Source organism: Neophocaena asiaeorientalis, unplaced genomic scaffold (assembly GCF_003031525.2).
Source record: "Neophocaena asiaeorientalis asiaeorientalis breed wild unplaced genomic scaffold, Neophocaena_asiaeorientalis_V1.1 scaffold629, whole genome shotgun sequence".
In the NCBI taxonomy this organism is placed as follows: Eukaryota; Metazoa; Chordata; class Mammalia; order Artiodactyla; family Phocoenidae; genus Neophocaena; species Neophocaena asiaeorientalis.
This window is the reverse complement of record NW_020175468.1, coordinates 6,529,174-6,542,678: the sequence shown is the minus strand read 5'-3', so window position 1 is coordinate 6,542,678 and position 13,505 is coordinate 6,529,174. Positions and strand designations below refer to the sequence as shown.

General features: G+C 55.8%; 1 protein-coding gene across 15 annotated transcripts in view; it reads left to right on the top strand.

Moving 5' to 3' along the window:
• Positions 1 to 12,756, top strand: part of POU2F2 (POU class 2 homeobox 2) — a 103,168-nt gene extending 90,412 nt beyond the window's left edge. For 11 of the 15 annotated variants that reach the window (XM_024768769.1, XM_024768768.1, XM_024768772.1 and 8 more), the window contains 10 exons: positions 2,804 to 2,909; positions 3,000 to 3,091; positions 5,421 to 5,582; positions 5,885 to 6,026; positions 6,117 to 6,265; positions 6,344 to 6,520; positions 7,773 to 7,839; positions 8,989 to 9,190; positions 9,324 to 9,397; positions 9,651 to 12,756. In XM_024768769.1, the coding sequence (XP_024624537.1) occupies positions 2,804 to 2,909; positions 3,000 to 3,091; positions 5,421 to 5,582; positions 5,885 to 6,026; positions 6,117 to 6,265; positions 6,344 to 6,520; positions 7,773 to 7,839; positions 8,989 to 9,190; positions 9,324 to 9,397; positions 9,651 to 9,982 (1,503 nt within the window). In that variant the 3' untranslated portion in view covers positions 9,983 to 12,756. Of the gene's footprint in view, positions 1 to 2,803; positions 2,910 to 2,999; positions 3,092 to 5,420; positions 5,583 to 5,884; positions 6,027 to 6,116; positions 6,266 to 6,343; positions 6,521 to 7,772; positions 7,840 to 8,988; positions 9,195 to 9,323; positions 9,398 to 9,650 lie in introns of those variants that run through there. The other 4 variants (XM_024768767.1, XM_024768779.1, XM_024768777.1 and 1 more) reach the window with 4 other exon arrangements.
• Positions 12,757 to 13,505: the final 749 nt, after the last annotated feature.

The following is a 13,505-nucleotide window of genomic DNA, read 5'->3' as shown; positions in this document are numbered from 1 at the left end:
CTGCGAAGCGCTGGCATCCCTCCGCCTACTCCAATTTCTCCACCCTGTCTCCGTCCTAACACGCCCCCAAGTGGCTTCAGCTGGTGTGCCGATTCAGATGGCTCTAGGTTGTGGAGAAATGGCGCCTTCTACTGGCTAACCCCAGTCTTTTTTTTTTGTTTGGCTGCGTTGGGTCTCCGTTGCTGCGCGCGGGCTTTCTCTAGTTGTGGCGATAGGGGACTACTCTTTGTTGCGGTGCGCGGGCTTCTCATTGCGGTGGCTTCTTTTGTTGCAGAGCTCGGGCTGTAGGCGCGCGGGCTTCAGTAGTTGCGGCATGCGGGCTCAGTACTTCTGACTCACGGGCTTAGTTGCTCCACGGCATGTGGGATCTTCCCCGACCAGGGCTCGAACCCGTTCTCCTGCATTGGCAGGCGGAGTCTTATCCACTGCGCCACCAGGGAAGTCCCTAACCCCAGTCTTGAGGCAGCTCACTGTTCACCCAGAATCTTCTCTCTTTCGCTCCTTCTTGAATTCCTTTGGTCAACCAGCGTTTGGGGATCATCCACCACGCCCAGGCACCTTTCTGCATGAGGGTTACGGTGAGGAATCAGGCAAACAAATCTGCACCCTCGTGGAGCTGACACCAACCCTTTTTGAGGAGACAGACAGGAAGCTGATATTGCTACGAGGGAAGGAAAAGAACATATTGTAAGAGAGCGACTAGGGGGGAAAATCTCCGTGTCAGAGCAGGTGGCCAGAGGAAGCCTCTCTGAGGAAGGGGCATTTGATAACGGCTTAAATGATGATGAGGGGCCAGTCATGTGCAGATCAAGAGCGGCGGGGTGGGGGGAATAGCACGTGCAAAGGCCCTGAGGTGGGGATTTCTTTCTGGGTTCAGTGGCAGGAGGGAGACCAGTGTGGCTGGATGAGTTAGGGGGTGAGAGAGTCGTGGGAGGTGAGGAAGGCCAGGTCATGCAGGGCCATGGCAAGGAGCTGGATGTACAATCGATATTACAAATTTGATGAAAAGGGACTTCCCTGGAGGTCCAGTGGTTAGGACTCCACGCTTTCACTGCCAGGGCCCAGGTTCAATCCCTGGTTGGGGAGCTGAGATCCTGCAAGCCACCTCACAGCCAGAAAAAGAAGAAGAAGAAGACAAAATTATAAAACAAGATTAGGTATGGGGGTCTTGGAAGGGTCCACCGTAAATGGCAGGCCTTGAAGCCCCGGCTTCACTCACTGCCCAGGGTCAATCCAAGTGCGGAAGAGAAATAGCCAGGGAGGCCTTCTTGGGTGGGTGGGGAGGGTCTCAAAAGGGAAGGCAGAGTGGATGCAGTTTCAAAGGATATAGCGTAGGATGTCAAACTCCTTAAACTGTATTCTTAGATGATTGGCAGCTAGAGTGAGAAAGCTGAGAGGTCAGGGAGCATCTGGGGCCTCTGTCCACTTGCTAAAGCACACGGAGAAAGCAGAGGCCTTTGCAGGTGGACAGGGAACAGCCTGGAACTCTTGCAAGACGAGTGGTTGGAAAAGCAGGGATGCTGGGCATAAGTGACTGCTCAACCGGGCGAGTGGGGGTGGGACACCTGGGTATTCATTCCTTTATTTGGACAAGGTAAATGTTCAAAATTCAAGAGGTACAGAAGGGTTTATAGCGTTGCCAGTTTCTGGTATCGTTTTTTAAGTATAATCTATGCATACCCAAGCAGGTACCAGGGTATAATTTTTTTTTTTTTTTTAACACAAACAGTAGCACATCATACCCACTGTTTTTCCTCTTGAGCTCTCCATTCTACAGAACATCTTGAAGATTGTTCCATATCAGGACAAAGAGTGTCCTCGATCTTTCTGATGAACACATAATACTCTGTCATGAAGATCTACCCTAATTCATTCACCCATCCCCCGCTGCTACACATTCAGCTTGTTTCCACTCTTTTGCTAAAACACTGCTTGCTACTGGGATACCCTTCTAGTGAGGACATTCTGCACAAGTGCACGTATATCCCTAAGATAAATTCCCAGAAGTGGAATGGCTGAGTCAAAGGATATGTGTACTGGTAACTTAATAGACGTTGCCGGCTTACCCTCTCACCAGCGATGTGCAAGAAGTTTTGTTTCCCCTCACGCCCCAACATAGTGTGTCATGCACTGTCATTAGGTAAAAATAGTATCTCAGTGCAGCTGTAGTGCGTCTGTCTCCAAACTTCCCCGTATTATATGGACACTAGTCGTACCGGATTAGGTCCCACCCTAATATGACCTCATTTTAACGTGATCATCTGCAAAGACTCTATCTCCAAATGACGTCACACTCTGGGGTTCTAGGGGGTGGTTATGATTCCAACATATCTTTTTTTTTTTGGTGGTGGGTGGGGCGGAACACAATTCAACTCATAAGAGTGCCAGAGAGTTTTCCAAAGTCTCTGTACCAACTTAATCAGCCGCTAGGGGCTGGAGTATTTTAAAGCTATTCCCAGACATGATGTAATTTGCCTTGGGAGTGTTTTAAAAGGAAGGCTTGGTCTGATTTACATTTTTAAACGATCCTATTTGTTCTGTGGGAATATAGGACAAGGCAAATATTTCATCAAGAGAGAAAAGGTAAATAAAGAGCGAGCCCTCCTGTGATGACCCATGTAGGATAGGATGCTCCGGCCTCCTGGATGCCCTTAGCTCAGGGCTGCACCCAGTGACCCATGCTCCATCCCTCGATGCCTTATGCCAGCCTGCGCTGTGGCGCACCCCTCGGGGCTCAGGCGATGCAGAGGGCAGAGCCGGGCCAGGACTCAGGCTGTTGTTCTGTCCACCCCCTCCCCGTCAGGACGTCCAGCAGCTCCTCCAGCTCCAGCAGCTGGTGCTCGTGCCGGGTCATCACCTCCAGCCACCCGCTCAGTTCCTGCTGCCGCAGGCCCAGCAGAGTCAGCCAGGTAAGGCCCTCACCCCGGATGGCCTCCCCAACGCCTCCACAGAACTCTCTCTGCCCCCCTCACCCTGTGCGATCCCTCTTGTCCCCCCAGGCCTGCTACCGACGCCAAATCTATTCCAGCTACCTCAGCAAACCCAGGGAGCTCTTCTGACCTCCCAGCCCCGGGCAGGGCTGCCCACACAGGTGAGTGGTCCACTGCGTGCATCAGGCTGTGGCCAGATGGCGTGGAGTGGTGGTCAGTGAGGGTCTCCTCTCCATTTGCTCCCCCCCCACCAGCCACAGGGGCCAAGATAGGAGTCAGGAGCCCTGGGGCCCAGCGCTGCTCTGCTACTAATTTGCTGTGGGACCCCAGGCAAGCCACTTTCCCTGTCTGAGTCAGCTTCCTCCTCCACGGAATGAGGGGAGTCAGCCAGACCAGTGGCTCTTAACCCTGCAGGCACATGGACTCCTTTGAGAACCTGATGGATTATTTGAATCTGACCCCCACTGCCCCAAAATGCACGTATGCACAAACACAGAACTTCAGTGGGTTCACAGGCCTTTAGGGCATGAATGCCTCCGATCTCTTCCAGCACTCCAGATGGCGGGCGTTCCCTGAGGGTCTGTTGGGTACTAGTTCGTGTCCCCTTCCCAGACCGAGACTGCAAACAAGGGCCCACACTCATTTAAAAATTGAGTTAGTTGTCAACAAAATTCCCGGAAAACACCAGATTCCCAGCTTCTTTTGACAAGCCAGAAGCTCTGGGAAGGCTAGATCTGCGTACACATGGCGTGAGCTCAGGCCCCCTCCTGGAAGGCGTGAGTTCTTCAGGCTGCCTTGGTGTCCTCCTACCTGGTCCCCATGGCCTTTCTTGAAGTTTGCTGCCTGGGTTCTAAACTTTTTTTTTTTTTCTTTTTTCCTGGCCACGCCTTGGGTCTTGAGGGATCTTAGTTCCCCAACCAGGGATCAAACTCACGCCCCCTGCAGTAGAAGTGTGGACTCCTAACCCCGGACCACCAGGGAATTCCCACTGGGTCCTAAACTTTAATAATAATTTTTCATGATTATGGATTTTAAAGTTCCCGCCTACCTATTTTTTAAAACAGCCCTTTTAAAAAATATATGGGGGGCTTCCCTGGTGGCGCAATGGTTGAGAGTCCGCCTGCCGATGCAGGGGACACGGGTTTGTGCCCCGGTCCGGGAGGATCCCACCTGCCGCGGAGCGGCTGGGCCCGTGAGCCATGGCCGCTGAGCCTGTGCGTCTGGAGCCTGTGCTCCGCAACGGGAGAGGACACAACAGTGAGAGGCCCGCGTACCGCAAAAAAATAAATAAAATTTTAAAAATATATGAACTGTTTCAAAAAACCCCAAAAGTTAATTCATTAATTAATTTATTTTTGGCTGCATTGGGTCTTCACTGCCGTGCGCGAGGCTACTCTTCGTTGCGGTGTGTGGGCTTCTCACGGCGGTGGCTTCTCTTGTTGCGGAGCATGGGGTCTCGGCGCGCGGGCTTCAGTAGTCGTGGCACGTGGGCTCAGTAGTTGTGACTCACGGGCTTAGTTGCTCCACGGCATGCGGGATCTTCCCGGACCAGGGCTCGAACCCGAGTCCCCTGCATTGGCAGGTGGATTCTTAACCACTGCACCACCAGGGAAGTCCGCAAAACCTGTCTTGGCCTGATGCCAGGCGGCATGTGACTTTTCTTTATCCCTCTTGTGTGGTACTTGTGCTTTGCTGACAGCTGTTGATATGTCCGAATATGGGGTGATGCCTTGACCCTAATGGTGGAGGTTCACATTATCTATGATATATGCCCCATGTAGGCTTTCTAAAATCTGAAAAAATTCTGAATTGCAAAACACATCTGGCCCCAGGGTTTTGGATAACGGATCAAGGACTTGTGTGTCTAACATCCCTGTACCCACCACCTACTTAGATGTTTTATTTTTAGGGAAATGAAGCATTCCAGAGAGAACTGTTGCTTCCTTGTAAATTCCCCCAGTCACCCTCCTTGTCTATTTTTAAAAATACTTTTACTTTATTTGCAGCCTACATACTTTTAACCCGATTCTCCCAACAACCCCATGGGGTAGGTAGAGTAGCCATGATTGTTCCCATTCTGCAGAGGGGGAAACTGAGGCCCAGGGAGATTAAGAAACTTGCCTGAGTTACCCAGCAATTCGGTAGCAGAGCTGATCCTTGATTCCCTGCCTGAGAGGAGGCTAAAACCACCAACCCCTCCCCCAGCTTCAGGGAAAGAGCCTTTGGTGAAAGGAGATGGCTGCTCCTTATGAAGCCTGCAGACTGGGAGGAATGTGCAGAGAGTTTCAGGCAGTGAGCGGGCCCTTGTGGGGCAGCAGAATGTCACCTTGATTGGCAATGGGTGTGGAGGGGCCACCTGGGGGTGGGTGGAGGGGAGTCTGCAGGAAGAGGCTGGACGGCAGGGAGGGAGGGAGGGGGGACTGCGCAGCCAATGCTGAGCCCCGTCCTGGTCCTCGGTCCTGCATCCCACCCACCTGCCCACCCCACCAGGCCGTGACCCGCCCCACGCTGCCCGACCCGCACCTCTCGCACCCGCAGCCCCCCAAATGCCTGGAGCCACCATCCCATCCCGAGGAGCCCAGTGACCTGGAGGAGCTGGAGCAGTTCGCTCGCACCTTCAAGCAACGGCGCATCAAGCTGGGCTTCACGCAGGTCTGGGGCCACCCGGCAGGACAGGCGGTGGGCGTGGGGTGACAGGGCGGTGTGACCAGCTGGTGGCCGGGGTGTTGGGCCCTAGTCATCTAGTGGGCGGGGTAGAGAGCTTAGCCATATGGTAGGCGGGGTGAGGGGCGTGACCGGCAGGTGGGCAGGGGAGGGAGCGTAGCTGCCTAGTGGGCGGGGTGAAGGGAGGCATAGTCACCTGGTGGGCGGGGTGGGGTGTGGCCAGATGGTGGGCGGGGCTGAGCCCTTTGCCCGGCTCTGAACGCAGCCCCATCCCTGCCCCACTGGCCCAGGGTGACGTGGGTCTGGCCATGGGCAAGCTCTACGGCAACGACTTCAGCCAGACGACCATCTCCCGCTTCGAGGCCCTCAATCTGAGCTTCAAGAACATGTGCAAACTCAAGCCTCTCCTGGAGAAGTGGCTCAACGACGCAGGTGGGACTTGGGCTGGGGTCTCCCGGGCGGGCTGCGGGCGGCGGGCCGGGGGAAGCGCCCTCTCATGACCCCGTCTCCTCCCGGACACAGAGACTATGTCTGTGGACTCAAGCCTGCCCAGTCCCAACCAGCTGAGCAGTCCCAGCCTGGGTTTCGACGGGCTCCCCGGCCGGAGACGCAAGAAGAGGACCAGCATCGAGACAAACGTCCGCTTCGCCTTAGAGAAGAGTTTTCTAGCGGTGAGGCCCCACCCTCCCGGGCGGCCCCGAGGGCGGGCGGGAGGAGGGGCCCCGGGCTAACGAGCCCTCTGCCCGCAGAACCAGAAGCCTACCTCAGAGGAGATCCTGCTGATCGCAGAGCAGCTGCACATGGAGAAGGAGGTGATCCGCGTCTGGTTCTGCAACCGGCGCCAGAAGGAAAAACGCATCAACCCCTGCAGCGCGGCCCCCATGCTGCCCAGCCCGGGCAAGCCGGCCAGCTACAGCCCCCATCTGGTACCAAGAGCCCCTCGGGGCGGGGGGCACAAAGCTCTGGCACACCCTCGCCCCCTGGCAGGCACCTTGTGTGAAGCACAACCTACCCGGTTGGCCACAGTTCCTAGAACTGAGGCAGGGAGAGTCACCCTTGGGAACAGGCTGTCACAGGGGTGGGGCACAGTCACACAGAGAAACACCGTTTCCAGGGAACTGTGGTCTTACATGGGGGATACAAGCACCCGCCGACACACACTGACGTAGCCAAACACAGAGTTATCACAGGATGTAGCCACACGGGGATGGACACTAGGTAAAGGATACAGGCATCCCCCCTCACACAGGTTCACGACCACACAGACGCTGGCAGGGAGATCATTATACCCCTGGGTGTGCACTCAGGTCCACAGCCTGCTCGAGATCAGACACACTGGGACATCCCTTTATTCCATCTAGTGTGGAAAGGATTGTGACACTACAGAGAGCAGCAAGGAGCCCAGAGGAGCCTCCTTCCCCAATGACGTAAAGGGAGGGATCATCTAAGCTGAGTCATAAGGACAAGAGAGAGTTAGTCACGTGAAGGACAGGCAAAGGGATCTATGTGCATGAAGGCCTAGAAGCCAGAGTGCCGAGCCCAATTTGAGGAACTCCAGTGCGATTTAGAGCTGGAATGATTATTTATGAACGAGTATGGGGGTAGGGTGGGGGATGGGCAGGGGCCAGACACCAAGTCAAATGCTGAAGGAGCTTGAACTTGAACCGTAGGCAGTGAGGCGCTAAGGATGAGTTTTGAGCCCGGGAGGGACTGGGTCACACTTAGAGTGAGGCTTCTGGGGTTGATGGAGGATGAGACTGGAGGCAGGGAGGCTAAGAAGGAGGCTGGTGGGTGGTCCCAGAAAATCAAGCAGTATAACGTATCAACACTGTGATGCAGAGACACACCTTATCCTCATAACCCACCCCACCCCCTAGCCTCACGAGCACGTGTGCTTGCACACTCTCACATACACACACACACATACTTCAGACCTGCAACTGGACAGTGTCAGAGGAGAGGCAGGGAACGACTGCCTCCTGTCTGTGCCCCGGGATCACCTAGGGTAAACGTGACGAAAGCTGATGGAAAGCGCTTGGCATGATACAAACAGCCTTGAAGCCAGAGCCCCCTTTCTCCGTCTTGGAGGCAGAGGTGCGGGGGTTGTAACCACAGCGAGCACCATGGGAGCTGCGGGAAGACAGTGGCCTAACCATGCCTTCTTTCCTCTCTCCCCAGGTCACGCCCCAAGGGGGCGCCGGGACCCTGCCGTTGTCCCAAGCTTCCAGCAGTCTGAGCACAACAGGTCAGGGAGGGTAGAGGATGGTGAGGGGGATGGGGAGAACACAGCGCAGGCCGGAGCGCAAGGTTCTCAAGCGGTTCAGGGCACCCCTAGGCCTCAAGGCTGAGCCTGGAGGTCGGGGGGCGGGGCAGGGAAGGGGAGAGGGCAGCCTCACCCCTCCGTGCCAGAGCAGCTCAGGCTTCATCTGCCCCACGGTTTCATGTGAGAAGAGCACGGGGTTGATAAAGGTGATGTATTTGGGTTCCCTTTCTGGCATTTACGAACCGTGTGAACTCCAGAAGCGACCTTACTTCTCTGAGCCTCAGTTACAGAATTATTGTGAATATAACATACATACGGAAGCTATATCCATGAATATATACACAGAAGAGTGTGTACGTGTGTGTGTGTGTACACACACACACCCACACACACTCACACACACTTTTGTACCCAAAGCCCTCCTTTGCCCCTTTCTGGGGTAGGGCATGTATAACACCATATGTAAGAATAATATAAAAACAGACGCCACATTTCCCCTCCCCAGGTTAAGAAATAATAAGTGGAAGTTTATAAAGTAATAAGGGTGTGCCTGGCACTGGTCTAAAGTCTTTATAAGGAATATTGACCCACTTAATCTTCACACCCATTTTATAAGATAGGTTCCATTATCTGCCCCATTTTCCAGATGAGGGAACTGAAGGTCAGAGAGATGAAGGTGCTCACCTGAAGGCGCAGCTGGGACGTCACAGGGCCGGGAATTGCTGTCCTGGGTGTCTGGTCTCAGTCTGGGCTCAGAGCCCTCTCAGCCTCAGTGCGCACGGCCACACGCCCGTGCCTGGCCTCTAGAGGGAGCCATAGGGCTCTGTCTTCTGGGAACCCTTGGTTCTTTGTACAGAGGGGCCCGGAGGGGAGATTCAGGGCTGGATAAGCAGGGTGCGAGCACGCTCCTGGCATAGGGCACAGGCTCGGTGGGAGGCAGCTGCTCTTACGGCGATTACTGTCACCGTGGCAGAGGCACAAAGAAATGGCCGTGAGAAGAAAGGGCAGGAGGCCTAAGCGTGTTCTGACTGAGGAGATGCCGCGGGACGGGGCGGGGAAGACAGCAGGCGTCGACCTCAGTGGAGGACGAGTGGAAGCTGAAGTCTCCATCTCTCTGTCTCTCTCTGGCAGTTACTACCTTATCCTCAGCTGTGGGGACCCTCCACCCCAGCCGGACAGCTGGAGGGGGTGGGGCCGGGGGCGGGGCCGCGCCCCCCCTCAATTCCATCCCCTCTGTCACTCCCCCACCCCCGGCCACCACCAACAGCACAAATCCCAGCCCTCAAGGCAGCCACTCGGCTATCGGCTTGTCGGGCCTGAACCCCGGCACGGGGTAAGTGGGCAGCTGCAGGTAGGAGGCTGTGGGGAGAAGCAGGGCCGCTGCTGCTTCCAGGGTGGGGAGCTGCACCCCCAGTTCTGTGGGAGGGTCTCTGCCCCCGCTAATGCCTCTGCTTTGCCTCTTGCAGAAGCACAATGGTGGGGTTGAGCTCCGGGCTGAGTCCAGCCCTCATGAGCAACAACCCTTTGGCCACTATCCAAGGTGCGTGCTGCCGCATGTCACTCCCATCGCCACCAGCCCTGTCCCCCAGGGCCTCCAGCCCCCATCCCATTCCTGCTCCAGCCATGCCATCCTGCCCCTGCACACTGCATCGCTCGCCTCTTCATACCCATCTCACCTTTGGGGAAGGTGTGAGGGGTGCTGATGGGGGTCCGTGGGTCAGACGGGAAGACGGGGCACTGCGGGTGGGACGCTGGAAGGCGCCCCCAGCCCAGCCTCTCTCTCTCCCCGCCAGCCCTGGCCTCTGGTGGAACCCTGCCCCTTACCAGCCTTGACAGCAGCGGGAACCTGGTGCTGGGGGCGGCTGGCGCGGCCCCAGGGAGTCCGGGCCTGGTGACCTCGTCACTCTTCTTGAACCACGCCGGGCTGCCCCTGCTCAGCGCCCCACCTGGTGTGGGCCTGGTCTCGGCAGCCGCGGCGGCCGTGGCGGCCTCCATCTCCAGCAAGTCTCCTGGCCTCTCCTCGTCCTCGTCCTCGTCCTCGTCGTCCTCCTCCACTTGCAGTGAGGCGGCAGCACAGACCCCTGGAGGCCCAGGGGGGCCCGAGGTAGGGTCCAAGCCTGAGTGAGGGCCCGCCACGCCCCCCCTCCTCCTCCTCTGACCCCTGCCTCCGTCCCCCACCTGGGAAGAGGGCGAGGAGGCCATTGGTGGGGATGCAGAGGGTCCTCGGAGCAGGAGTGACGAGGGAGGAAAGACCAAAAAACAAGAAACAAAAAAACAACCAACCAAAAAGAAAGAAAAGAAAGAAAGAAAGAAAAGAAAGAAAGAAAGAAAAGAAACCAACCAACAGAAAAAAGAAAACCAAAAATAATCACAAAGAAACCAGCTGCCCCAAAGGAACAAGAGGTGAAAAACAAACATTAAAAAAAAAAAAAAAGAAAACCAAAAACAAACAAAAAATCCCTCACCAAACCGAACAAACCAAAAACCAGTCTCGAGCCAGACCTCAGTGTGCTCACCCTCACTGCTACGACACCAAATAAGAACCCCGGCCAGGGGCGGAGAAGCCTCGTCAGGGCGGACACGCGGGCCCCTGGCTGCGGGGCGAAGCCTGCCGCTGCGTGCGGCGTGGGCAGAGAAGGAAAAAGAATGTGCCAGCCTCCCAGCCGCAGCCCTCAGTCCTGGGCCAGCCAAGGCAGAGAGGGCACAGCCTGGGGCTGATGGGGTGGGCTCAGAACCACCCGCCAAATATTCCTTTCCGGAAGGTGAAAGAGAAAGGGCCTGAACAACTTTACACCAAATATTCAGTAGCTTCATCCAAAGGATGTACAGAATTTTTAGCGTTGTGCTCGACAGAATGTGTCCCTGTCATGCGTCCCCCCTCTCCCCTGGCCCCCAGCTCTCTCTGCCTGGGCAGGGGGGTCTCGCTTTAACCTCCTCCCTCCCCCAGCCAGGGGAGAGTTCAGGGGAAGGCCTGGGCTGACTTTTCACCCCTTGTACCTCCCCCTTTTTCCCTTTGAAGGGTGGGCTAGGCCGTTTTGCCAAGTTCTAGCTCTCACATGTCCCCCCTCAACCCTGTCACCCTCCTCTGCTCTGGAATCTCCCCCCCATCCCTAGTCCGAGGGAAGGTGGAAGCTTCAGGCAAGAGAGGATGAGGTGAGGGCTTTCAAGTTGTCTTTTTTTCCATCCTCGTCTGTCAGTTTCCCTGAAAAAAAAAAAAAATTCATATTCCAGTGCCTATCCGTGGGATCCTTCACGTTCTTTGACATTGACCAGAAACCAAAAAGATAACTCACCTCGCTCTTCCCACCCTGTGCCCCTCCGATACTGGCAGATGCCTCTTCCTCTCCCCTCACACACATGCACACACGCACGCACCCCAGTGGTGGGGTTCCTCGAGGTGGCGTCCCCATCAGGGTCCGTGTGGCGGGGACAGTGCCGTGACCTGTGGCCCCCATCCGAGAGGGCGCCGTGGTGGCCACCACTCCCACAAGACCTCCCTCAAGTCTCGGCTGGACCCTGTGTTTGCCCAGCGCTGGACACATCTCGACGGACAGAGGAGAGACGCTGCTGGGAGCCACGTTGCCCTCCTGCTGTTGTGGAGGCCAACAAAGTTCTGAACCAAAAAAACAAAAAACCAAACAATAAATTAAAACTAGAAAAAAAAAAGAATTTATAGATATATATATATTTAAGGGAAAGAAGACGAGGACTCTTCAAAGGATACGAAGGAGCCGCGATGGGGAGCCAAGCCCCTGCACCAGTGGTCCAGGCCCTTGGTCCCCGAGGCGGATGGAAGGACGGATGCTTCTTTCTCTTCACAAATACCTCATGGACGTCGTCTTCGGGAAAGCCGGACGGGGGCGGCTGGGGCAGGGCCTGTCCCTCAGCCAGGGCGGATGGAAGCGGGTGGGCAGGGCTGAGAGAGGGTGTCAGGGACAGGGGTGAAGAGCCCCGAGCTCCCCGCCCCCCCAATCAACTGAAAAAGCTTTAAAAAAAAAAAAAAACAGGAAAAAAAGGAATAAGAAAGCAAAAAAGAATGGACGAAGGAAAACTAACAAACTTTCGGGTGGTTTGATTCCTCCTTTGAGTTCTTCTTCTGTTCTCTGCAGTCTGTCCTCTCCCCTCTGTCTCCTCCTTTCTCTTGGTCTGTCTCTCCCTCTTCCTTCCATCCACTTTCACCTCTCTTAATCTCCTTCTTTCTGTGTCTCTCCTCAAACCAAAGTGTTGCTGTGAAGGACGCGAGCCATTGAAATCAGAGTGGCCCCCGCCCCTCGCCGGGCAGGAGCAGAGGGAGGGGAGAGCCCCGGGAGATGGGCAGTGCCGCCGGACACTTCCGAGGAGAGGCAGACAGAGCCTCGGACACCACCCCGGGCCCCGAGGCCTCAGCGTCCTCTCTCTTTCTTGCCTCCTTTCTCCCACTCGGGAAATGAAACTGTTGGGCTGGGACATGGAGGCAGCAGAGGCTCAGCTGTTTCAGGGGTCTCGGGGTGCCTTGTCTGGGCAGTGGTGGAGTGGCTGCCCCTCCCACCCTGGCACCGATGGGGCCTGGCCTGCCGTCGACCCATCCTCGCCAGAATGTAAGCATCTCCGCTGAACCGACTCCCTGCCCTTACCCTACCTCTGACTTTGTCCATTTTTATTTCCTGAAGAGAAGGGACTGGCTAGAGGGCCTGGGCCCCAGCCCAAGGGTGGAGAGGGGGCCAAGGGCTCCTGAACAGATAGGAAGGACATTTGAGCAGAGCCAAGTGAAAGGAATTACAACCAAAAACCCCTCTGAGAAGACAGGCAGCATGGAAGGCATGGTGGAGATGACTCAAACAAAAACTATGATTCTAGACCAAAAAAAAGGAAAAAAAGAAAAAAAAAAAAAAAATAAAAAAAAAAAAAAAGGAAAGAAAATCCAGGACTCACCACCACCCACTTCATCCTGCTTCCTCTCCATCAAGTCCTGCCACCTGGGACCTTCCTCCACCCCAGTGTGGGAGGAGCGGGGCAGAGGGGAGAGGAGGAAGCAGGGGGCAGGGATGGGGCTGATGCCCTGACATTGGTGGAGGGACCCCTGTGCAGCCGGGGTGGTGGGGACCCTCCCCGTCCGACCCCCATAACTGGGAAAAGAAAAACAAGAAAAAAAGAAAATTCCTGGAAGGGGGAAAAATAACCAAATTCTCCCCCCTGGGCCCCCTCCCCCGAGGACTCGAGATAAGGCACCAAATACCTCATAGAACTTTAATGTTAAAAAATGGAAACCAAATATCGTTGGCTGGGGGCCAGCCAGGGCAAGGGGCCGGGGGCCTGAGGGAGCCAGGGTTGGGAAGGTGATGGGGGAATTCATGCCCCCCAACCCCCTCTGCCCCTTTCACTCCAGTCCCCCACCCCGTCTCGACTCCGGGAAACAAAACTATCTCATCGTTTTTATTTTGTGGTCTGTACAGAGCCTGTGTCCGTGTGTCTGTGTGCGAGCGAGAGAGTTGGGGGGCTGGGGAACTTTACGTGGGGTTGGGGAAGGAGACCCCAGGCTGGGTTCTGGGCTAGGTGAGATGTCTGAGGTGGGGGGCCAGGGGCCTGGGCTAGAAAGGATGATGAATGGGTTGGAGAAAGTGGAAGCCCTCTGAATTTCTCCTCCCCAACCCTGACCTCCAAATGGAGGG